Source organism: Mobula birostris, chromosome 29 (genome assembly GCF_030028105.1).
Source record: "Mobula birostris isolate sMobBir1 chromosome 29, sMobBir1.hap1, whole genome shotgun sequence".
NCBI lineage: Eukaryota > Metazoa > Chordata > Chondrichthyes > Myliobatiformes > Myliobatidae > Mobula > Mobula birostris.
The window spans coordinates 19,979,311-19,990,562 of NC_092398.1; the positions used below are offsets into that span (position 1 = coordinate 19,979,311).

The window sequence follows — 11,252 nt, forward strand, 5'->3', positions numbered from 1 at the left end:
CATTGCTGATAGAGCATGTTTTAGTAGGAGGAAATGATTTTCATGCCTCAGGTGAAAACTGAGCTGGTATGAAATTGAATCAGTGAGTTTAAGAATATCACCTCATCATTTCATGAATTATTATTTATAGCGCATTGGTCACCGGATCAGAGATGGAATCGCTTACTTCAACATTCCCCGTAAATTATGAAAGAGAGGTGACAATCCGGTGCTCCCTCTATCCAATACTCCGACAACAAGCTTGGACACATCCCAACATGTCCGCATGAAAAGTTCACACTGAGTGTTGTCAGTTGATTACTTACCCGCTCTCTGTCCCGTTTCACCCGTTGCACACTGTCCCTAAGTCCCCTTCTATTCCGAAGGGAAAGGTACCCCGTTCTCCTGCAACAGCACATAGCACATGTAACGTACAATCACAGCATCGTGCAGCACAGATAAAACCCGTTCGGCTCGCTATGATCCACAATGACCAGAAATACCATCCTTTAAACTCAATTAACAGATGAGTCGTTGATGTCTTGGTGAATCATTGGCGTGTCTAGGTACTTCTCAGATATAACGAGAGTGCGTGCCTGGTGGTTGGTAGGTTCCAGAGTCCAAACACCATCTTCGCGAAGTAACAATTTTTTCTGATACCCTGTAGTTTCAGGTCAGTTTGTAATTGGAAAAGGTTTCCTTGTACCCACGCCCGTGATCATTTGACATGTGCGTCAAAGTAGCGGGAAGTGCGACGCTATTACAGCTCTGGGCGTCGGAGTTTGAAGCTGGGCATCTGTAACAAGTCTGTACGTTCTGCCTTTGGGAATGCATGGGTTTTCTCCGGATGCTCCTGTTTCCTCCTAAATACCCGTTAGTAGGTTCATTGGTTATTGTTTATTATCCCTTTATTAGGCTTGGTTTCACATAGGGGGTCGCTGAACCGCGCGGCTTAGAGGGCAAGAGGAGCCTGTTCCACGCTGGAAATAAAATAAAACGGTGACATTCACAATATCAATGGTCAGAGAAACAATTATATGCTATTGAAGGCTGAGTAATATGCTGATCTTGGTATTGAGTTTTGACTCACTAATGTTTCCCGGGGCTCCTTTAGTAAGGAAGACACCGGGTGACCAAACATTTTAAGTGGAATCGACGAAAGCGATTTTTATTCCATAATACCCATATCGGAGTTAATTAAATTAGTTAGGCACATGATTGAAATGTCGGGGAGAGTACTGGGCACACAATGACTCTAACATTGAAACTTGGAGTGGAGGTCCCTATATTGCAGGAATGTCAGCTTCAATTTCACAAGCCGGGATCTGGCAGAGGGTGACTGGTAGAAGCTGTATGAAGATCGGTCTAAATGGCGATAGTCAAAAGATGAAGAGACAAGGAAATGATCCGATCAAGAAAGGGTTATGATTAGAAAAAGGTTCACGAACCAGCTCCCCCTTAGAGTCCCAACACGGTTGTTACTTTCCACTATTTCATGTTTTTGTTTATTATTTGAGCCTACTTATCACTCACGTTTGCCGAAAATATTTCCTTCATCCATTCCTGCTTGAATGCATTCAAATGGTGCACACGATATTTAAGTGCACAGTGTATATCGGGTGTTACGCCTGGCATAACATAACACATTATATTTTCCACCGCCCTCTCGTCTCACTCGCACAATCTCCCCTACAAACAATGGACACAGTTCAAATTGACAAGTAAGGGTTTGGACACAAAAAAAAAAACATGAAAAGGATGATGAGAGATCTGCAATAGAGGCCCTAATACCATGGAGGGACGATGATGGAATTACATAGGGAAGATGCCTTCATATTCGAATGAAGTATATTACCTCCGATGACCGGTGTGTCAACATCTTCGGCTTCTACTTTGAAGCAGACACATACTACATAACTCATGTAGAATATTCTTGCTGTATCAGGGTGTAGTTAGTCCTTTGGGCGTATGCGTCTATGGTTCAATCTCCTGCCTCACCAAGCTGTCGAAAATATATGATGCTTATCTACTCAACACATTTAAGGAATTTCTTTCATAAATCAGGTAATAAAAATACTAACAATAATTGCAACCCTCGCATTCTAATTGTTGCTCCAGGCAACGACAAATAGAAGCCTCTTCAATAAAGCTTGACACCTCTCGGCCACAAACACATTCTGGAGGTATACTCATCAGGAGGAAAACACTTAAAGGAAAAAACTGCACAGTCTCACAACCACACGGGTGCTATAAAGCCCTGGAGCGATAAATTCAGGCGTCTACTCTTTATCATAAACTCGAGAAAATCTGCATCTGAAGACGGTTGGTACTGTCTGAGGTGAAGTGAGAGGCCGGGTATTCCATAGATGCTGCATTGCCTGCTAGTTCCTCCATGAGTGTGTTAGTTTCTATCATGGTGCTTGCCACGATAGGTGTCGACGTTATTTCTGTACGTCTCGAAGGTGTTTTTTTTCCTGTGGACTAAGAAAAGTATGTGGATCAAATATTCCATATCGATTACAAAGATCTGGCAGCCTTTCACATCAGACTACAATTCTATTGCAGTATACTTCAATTCCATGCGGATTGTACACTTTATTGCACACAGCCAGTAGAAGTAATGATACATAATGATAACAGAAACAATAATAACAATAACAACAAGCACAACATGCAGAAATCAATAAGTGAAAATAGCAGAAATGTGCTGAATGAAAAGAGGAAACTGAATGACTATGGAATGTGAACGAAGTATTCATTGTCCCGACAGTAATATTTACAACTTGTATCACCCCAAATTCCATGTACAGTAGCATTAAACAATGGGTGTACACAGCAATATTTAAGTAAATTTCCAGAAATCCATACTACTGAACATCTCTAGAATGGCCCTTAGCAATCGAGAAACCAGCCTACTTGCCAATGACTGCACCTTGGTTTCTACCAGCTTGAGCTTGAAAAAAAAAATGCAACACCAACAAGAACTTAGGTATAGAGAACCTTATAAACAAGTGAAGTTCAAAGTGCTTTACAACGGGGTGAAATGGTAATACGAAAATAAAGACAAGCAACATTAGTTAAAAGCAAGGTTAAATAAATAGGCCATGAGCTGGTGTTTAACATTTTAAACCGAATTTGCATCCTTTCAGATTTTAGTTATTGAGTTCCAAAGTTCAGATGAAGGGTACCTCAGAAAGCCTGATTTGCCAATTATCGTTTGAAGAAGATTTTCTTCTTCAAATTTAAGAGCTGAGGAAAGAAGATCTGGGTGACAAGCAAAATTTTGCATGGATTTCCTACCTTACAATAAGCATCAAAAGAGATGCACGTGATAATTTAAGAGACACTGTTCTAGCTGATATTCAGGATGGTGGGAAAGCATGACCGTAGATTACGCCAGAGCAAAGCAAAGAGTAGAGGAGAGCTTCACATTTCCGGACACCAAAGGCGTCAGTCAAACCGCGGTGCAATGGCTGAATTTCAACTGGTGAACTTATATCTCTGACAGGTACGTATATGTGAGCCGTTGAGTATTCACTATTCCTAAGCAGTTGTGTTGGGAGATGTTGCAATGAGAACGGCAGCTTTATTTTTCACTTAGTATATCCCTGTCGGCCTCAACAATGTATTAACCATATGCTAATCCAAAATATTCCTGCCTATTGTCTTAGTTGTATGCTACATTGTAATCGAACGCAGTGAAATTAACACTCATGATATCCGAGTCAATAATCGTGCAGTGAAGATAATAAATTAATCACCGTTGCTTGATCTTCTGAATGAGTTTCCTAGATTATCACTAATCGCACGTAAAGTAAAATCCAGAAATAACAGGATAAAAAAGTATTTCAACTAAGTGTTATGAAGATTTGATTCATGCTTGAATACAGAACTGCCAAGTTAATGTAAAAAGATATCTCATTCCATTCTTCAACTCTTCTCTGAACTTCCTCTGTGTCAGTCCGTAAATACACGTATTGGTGCAGGTACCGAGCATCTGCAAGATGAACCCAAACTGTTGGAGAGCATAAATCGGTGTGCTGAAATACCTGTCTGCGTAGGAATAGTTTACCATTTGCCAGTTCATGGAGTGTACGACATAGGGCAACCACAATAGTATGAAATTGGCTGACAGGGCGAACAACAGAATGATGGACTTTCGCCGGCTCTCCACTTCAGAATCCTTCTGATTCTCACGGCTGCTCCGAAGTCCCTGGCGGACTCTGTTTGTCGCTAATATCTGTCTAACGGTTAAAGCATTAAACAGCAGAATTAAACCGAACGGTAATAACGGTGTTGTAATGCTGTCAAATAACTCGTATGCCCTCCACGCGGCTGACGTGAGATATTCAGCCGTGGAGACGCAGCGCCGTGGATCCACTGTAAAGTAAAATGGAACACACTTGGCACAGCCCGCTGCGGCCACTGTTACTATCACAACAGACGCTGTTTTCTCTGTGGAATATCGGTTTTGCAGATTCTGACAGCAGATGGCGACGTAGCGATCGAAAGTGAAAGCGACCGTGAACCAAACGGAAAACTCCGTACTTGCGAGTCGCAGGACAAGCGCCACAGTGCAAACCGGAGTTATGAGCAAGAAATCAGCAAACAGGTATATATAATTAATCTGCTCCAAAATAACGGCAAGGGCAAGGACCATCAAATCTGCGGCCGCCATGGCCACCAGGTAGCGAGTGATGCATTTGGAGAGACCACACTTTCCCCGGCATAGGATCACGATCGCCGTTAAATTAACTGAAATGAATAACAAAATAGAGATTTACTTCCCTACTTATCCAAGTTGGTTCGGATTCATGCTGAACAATAATGCCGTGGAACATGCCTCTGCATGCATTGGACCACCAGGCACTAATTCGTCTGCACTTACGGCACAGGACGCGGCCGGCGATCAGACCGACACACTACAATTGACGGAGTACTGCGATGCTAGTACCCCGACATGAAGTCAAGCAAGCAGGGGAAAGCTTGAGGATGACACTTTGTTATGAGTAAGTCCAGAGCGCCTTTTGGACGCTTTTGCAAATTAGTGAACGAGAATAGAGTTATTAATTTAGATCACTTTCTAGAGATCTGTTCTCACTTCGACAGGAAAGAGTTTTTTTATGCCGATCAGCGTCAAAAAGCCAAATTGATTCCACTGTGATTCAATGTTACAAAACAATAAAAATGAAAGCTTCCCGGGGGGGGCGGGGAGGGGTGGGGGTGGTGGTGGTGGAAGATAATGAATACATTTTATAGACATTGTACAGGTTTTTGGCACTCAGCGGCGTTAATCGTGAAAGTACATTTACAGTATATTCCGGGGAGAGCAGATATAAATATAATGAAAAGTACTGAATACTTCACAAGTTGTCAAATAGAATCAGGCCATTAAAATAATATGAAATGTATTTTAGAACGAAATAATAGCATGATCACTGAATTGAGCCAGTGTACTGAGCACCTGGCCACTAATCGACAATACAGTAACCATTAAGCAGAGCCACAAAGCACATATCTGAAATATCAGTGAGATCCAAAACCTTACCAGGAACACCGACCGCTGCAAGTACAGGATAGTAAATTCTAACAATGTTGTAAATCGCTGGATATCCCATTGTTGACCTGAAGTCGTGATTTCTTTTACAGAACGTTGCAACTGACTACAAGTCACGGAATCAGTGACGTCTTATACAGAAGGAGCAGATCCTTAGAGCCAATTAGTTTCTCCCGCAGGCAGATTAGCTAAAAGTAACTGAACGAAATTTAATTTGAAGTATTTTTACACATTGTGCAAAATGTCTAACCGATCTAAGAAGATAATTGTTTGTGGTTTTAAAAGAATTTCATTGGAGAACGCTTCGCGTTCTATTCTGTGTCAATTAAGCCTGAGACATTTGAAGAAATATGTATTTTTCAAAATTTTCCCTATATGTTGTCCCTCTCATCATATCCCTTGATGCCCCGATGAATCAGGGTCTATGAACTTCCGCTTTGAATATATCCTTAAAGTCCTCTTTACTTCTGTTCTAAATCTCCCCCTCAATTTTAAGGCTGTGCCCTCTATTTCTCGATACCTCCACCAGAGGAAACATCCTTTCCACATCCACCTTATCTGGTCCTTTCAACATTCGGTAGGTTTCAATGAGATCTCCAATCATTCTTCTAAATACCAGTGAGTATAGGCCCAAAGCTGCCAAGCGCTCTCCATAGGTTAACCCCTTCATTCCCTGAATTGTTCTCGTGAACCTCCTCCGTACTCTCTGCAATGACAATACATCCTTTCTGAAATAAGATGCCCAGAACTGTTAACAATACTCCAAGTGCGGTCTGATTAGTGTCTTATAAAGCTAAAGCATTATCTCTTTGTTTTTACATTTTATTCCCCTTGAAATGCATGTCAATATTGCATTTGCTTTCTCTACCACAGGCTCAACCTGTGAATAGCCCTTCTGGCAGCCTTGCACTAGGTCTCCAAAGTCCCTTTGCACCTCTAATGTTTGAATTTCCTCACCTTTTAGATACTAGTCTGCACTATCGTTCCTTCTATCAAAATGCATTATCATAGATTTCCAAAACTGTATTCCACCTGCCACTATTTCGCCCATTCTTACAATTTGCTTAAGTCCTGCTGCAATTGCATTGCTCCTTCATTACTACCTACTCCTCCACCTATCTTCGTATCATTCGCAAACCTCGCCACAAAGCCAGCAACTCCATTATCTAAATCACTGAAAAACAATGTGAAAAGCAGCGGCCCCAATACTGACTTCTGAGGAATACCACTAGTCACTGGCAACCAAGGCAATATGGCCCCTTTTATTCCCACTCGCTGGTCCCTGCCGGTCAGTCATTGCACTATCCATGCCAGCAGATTTCCTGTAATACCATAGAAAGGGTGCAGAGGAGATTTACAAGGATGTTGCCTGGATTGGGGAGCATGCCTTATGATGACAGGTTGAGTGAACTCGGCCTTTTCTCCTTGGAGCGACGGAGGAGGAGAGGTGACCTGATAGAAGTGTATAAGATGATGAGAGGCATTGATCGTATGGATAGTCAGAGGCTTTTTCCCAGGGCTGAAATGGTTGCCACAAGAGGACACAGGTTGAAGGTGCTGGGGAGTAGGTACAGAGAAGATGTCAGGGGTAAGTTTTTTACACAGAGAGTGGGAGTGCGTGGAATGGGCTGCCGGCTACGGTGGTGGAGGCTGATACGATAGGGTCGTATAAGAGACTTTTGGATAGGTGCATGGAGCTTAGAAAAATAGAGGGCTATGGGGAAGTCTAGTAATTTCTAAGGTCGGGATATTTTCGGCACAACTTTGTAGGACGAAGGGCCTGTAGTGTGCTGTACCTTTTCTATGTTTCTTTGTTTCTACCACAGGATTTTAGCTTGTTAAGCAGCCTCATGCGGGGCACATTCTCAAAAGCCTTCCAAGTAAATAAAATCCACTACCTCTGTTCTGTCCATTCGGCTTTTAACTTCCTCGAAGAATTCTACCAGATTTGGCAATCAAGATTTCCTTGAACAGAAAACATGCTGATTTTGACTTCTTGAACCATTTGGCTGCAACTTCGAGGGGCGGAGCAAAGTGATGGCGGTAAACGCGGACTCCTTTCATTGCATCTTCGGAAACAGCTCTATTTCTATCTTCGATATATATTTTTTTCCCTTTTCAAGGTTCTTTTGAAGACGCTGACCTGGAGTTATACTGGGAGTTCGTTTTTTTGCTGAATGGGACCCGCTCTCAGGGCCTCACGACCGGCCGATTTTTGACATCCCAACGACGCGGCCATGAAGATTAGCACGCCTTCAGGGTGCCGGAATTTCGTGGCTCTGGAGACAGGCTGATTCAAGGCCAGTGCCCCTGACTGAGGCGTCGTGGGAGAACACGGAACACTGCGAGCAGCGGGTTACCTGCCGTAGGCTGTGTGTCCAGAGACCTGAGCCTTTTTGGGGCCGATTCTCTGGGTGCAGAACTTGGGAAAAGCCACGCAACAGATTTTTAACACATAAACCAGCGAGCTGTTTGTCATGTCGCTCTGAAACGGGGGCACCTCTTTTTCCCTTATTATGGACACAGAGAGTCTGTGGTATGTCGAATGACCGGTGAACGAGTAGTCTTAAGGTACTACAAGTCTGTGTCTTTATTGATGCTTTGCTGCACGTTGGCTGCTCTATGGGGGAGTGGGGCGTCGATGCTTTTTTGCTGGTGGGGGAGGGGTGGGTCGTTGTCTTACTGCTGCTTGTGCGTGGGAGGGCGTATCTGGGGGAAGCTTTGTGGTTCTAAAGTTTAACTGTCATTCACTCCTTGGGGTACGTTACTATTTTCGTGGATGTTGGCAAAAAAAAGTCAGAATTTCAGGATGTATATTGCATACATTTCTCTGACATTAAATGTACTATTAATAATGGAATCCAACACTTTCCCAATCACTGAGGTTAGGCTAACTATAATTTCCTCCCTTTTGGCTTCCTTCCTTTTTAAAGCGTGGGCCCAGAAACGTTTGCAATTTTCTGGTCCTTGGAACCATGCCAGAATCAAGGGATTCTTGAAAGATCATGACCAATGCATCCAATGTCGCTTTAGCAGCCTCTTTCAGAAGTCCAGAATGTAGTTCACCTGGTCCAGTTACTTAGCCACCTTAGGACATTCAGTTTGCCAAGCACGTTTGCTTTGTAATAGCAAAGGCACTCACTCCTGCTCCCTGACACTCACAGACCTCTGAAATATAGGCAGTGTCTGGCACAGTTAAAACTGAAGCAAAGCACTTTTTAAGTTCCTCCTCCAATTCTTTATTCCCAATTACTACCACATCAGCATCATTTCCAGTGGTCGAATACCAACTCTCTGTTCCCTTTCATTCTTTATATAACTGAAAAAAGCCTTTTGGTATCTTGCTTTATATTATCGGCTAGTTTGCCCTCATATGTCATCCTTTCCCTTCTTTTAGCTTTTTTAGTTGCCTTTTGATGGATTTTAAAAGCTTCCAAATCACCCACCTTCCCACCCCTTTTTGTTATCTCATATGGATTTTCCTTGGCCTGTATGCAGTCCTTAACTTCCGTTGTTAGCCAGAGTTGCTTCGCCCTGCTATTTGAAAACTTCTTCTTCTGTGGGACATTTCTGCCCTGCGTCTTGAGAAATACTTCCAGAAACTTCAGCCACCTCTGTCCTGCCGTCATCCCCGCCAGTATTCCCCTTCAGTCCACTTGGACAACTTTCTATCTCATGCCTTGGGGTACTGCAAGTAATTCCCTTTATTGTATTACGAAACTGATACATGTGAAGTGCTTTTCTCTCTCAAATTGCAGTATGAATTCAATCCATATTATGATGAACCCTAAAGGTTCCTTCACATTAAGCGGACTAATAAAATCGAGGTTATTGCTCAACAGCCAATTTAAGATAGCCTTTCCTCTCGTAAGTTCGAGTACAAGGTGCTCTGAAAGCCATCTCGTAAGCATTCAACAAGTTCCCTCTCTCGCGATCCGACATCAACATGATTTCCCCAATCCCCTTGAATTTTGAAGTAACCCATTACAATTGAGACATTGTCCTTGGTGCATCCCTTTTCCAGCTCCCTTTCTAAACTCAACCCTTTATCTTGACTGTTATTTTGATGTCTATATATGATTCCCATAACGCGTTTTTTTTAACCGTAGCAGTTTCTTAACTCCACCCACAAAAACATTGTCTAAACCTATGTCACCTCTTTCTAAAGATGTAATTCCTTCACTTACCAATATACTCACACGATTACCTATGCCTTTCTGCCTGTCCTTTCGCTACAAAATATATCCTTTGGTGTTAAACTCCCAACTATGGCCTTCTTTCAGAGTGATGCCTACGACATACCGACCAATCTTTAATTGAGTCACGAGTTCATCCACCTTATTCCGAATGCTACATGTATTTATATATAGCACCTTCAGTTTAGATGGGTACATGGATGGAAGGCGTATGTTGTGCTCTGCTCCCGGTGCAGGTCGAAGGCAGTAGGCAGTTTAAATGGTTCTACACGGACGAAATGGGCCGGAGGACCTTTTATTTGTCGTACACTTTTCTATATCTGTATGACTCAAGGATGGAGGGCAAAATCGTAGTATAACCGGAAACGTTTATAAACAGATACTTTTACGCAAAGTGGTGCAGTTTAAATAAAATTGATAAAAGGAACAAAAACCCTCCACTGTCATGAATATTATGAACAAGTGGTCACCGTTGTATACAATGAATCGCCATTACACTTAAGCAGTTAATTTACGTGTAAGTTTTACTATTTTATTGTATGGAAGTTGTTCAAGACAGAGACAGTTCAAAAAATAACGCAGGTTTCGGATAAAATTAAATTAGTCACAGGTTGCGTAGTATAAAGGTAAGGAATATTTAAATGCCACAGGAACATCCTTACATATCAGGAATTTCCTTCACACGAAAGTCAATGGTCATGTCCCTCTAACACATTGCCAAAGTGTCTAATTCCTGTACCGTTCACTTTGCTTCTATCCGATTCCCTCGGTGATTTGACAATGGAACAGTGAATCACAAAACTAGTCCACTTAACCCCATAGATCCGATACTTAACGGTGCAACCGTCAGCACTAATCACATTTCTCTCCTCTTGTGCCAGCGTGTTCCCTTCGAATCATCGACTATCCAACATATTACAAGTACCTGCTTAATTGTTCACATGAGTGTAATTAGGTGGTAAAGGCCTTTTTTGTATACTGAATTTCTGAAAAAAATATTATTTCGGTTGTTGGTAACTGCTATGTTTACCTGGGCAGTGTTAAACGACGTAAGGCGAGAATAGTTATGCTTGGAAACACTCTTTTACTGCCTACTGATTTGGATAATTGTGTTCTGTCCTTCATTCTGATATGCTGCCTCGCATTCGGTTGCTCAGACTTCTTTTCGTGTGAGTCCTCCGTGGAGCTGACAATGGGGTTGACTATGTAAGTTATCGAAACCTCATTGTCTGTTCCTCATATGCATGAAACCATCATGAAACATACTGCCGATAAAACCGGTCGCAACTTAGAGATAAAAGATTTGCGCCGCACGTAAGAATTACTGGTTCACAGCGCTGAATCTTCACCTTTAGGTAACTGCTTTAAGCATGAATACCTTCTTTTCGAGTAATGAAAAACTCAGGGAAAGAGAGAGTATACTCCTTTCGATTTCACGAGAACTGCGAATAGTTATTGCAGGGAATACATCTGCGGAAATTCGCATGACAACTAAAACTTTTACACGCGTCTATAGATAC

General features: G+C 42.3%; 1 protein-coding gene across 1 annotated transcript; it reads right to left on the bottom strand.

Annotated features, from left to right (window-relative positions):
- Positions 1–3,853: 3,853 nt before the first annotated feature.
- On the bottom strand, positions 3,854–4,657 carry LOC140189913 (probable G-protein coupled receptor 139). The gene has a single exon (XM_072246258.1). The coding sequence runs from the start codon at positions 4,655–4,657 to the stop codon at positions 3,854–3,856; it is 804 nt and encodes a 267-aa protein (XP_072102359.1).
- Positions 4,658–11,252: the final 6,595 nt, after the last annotated feature.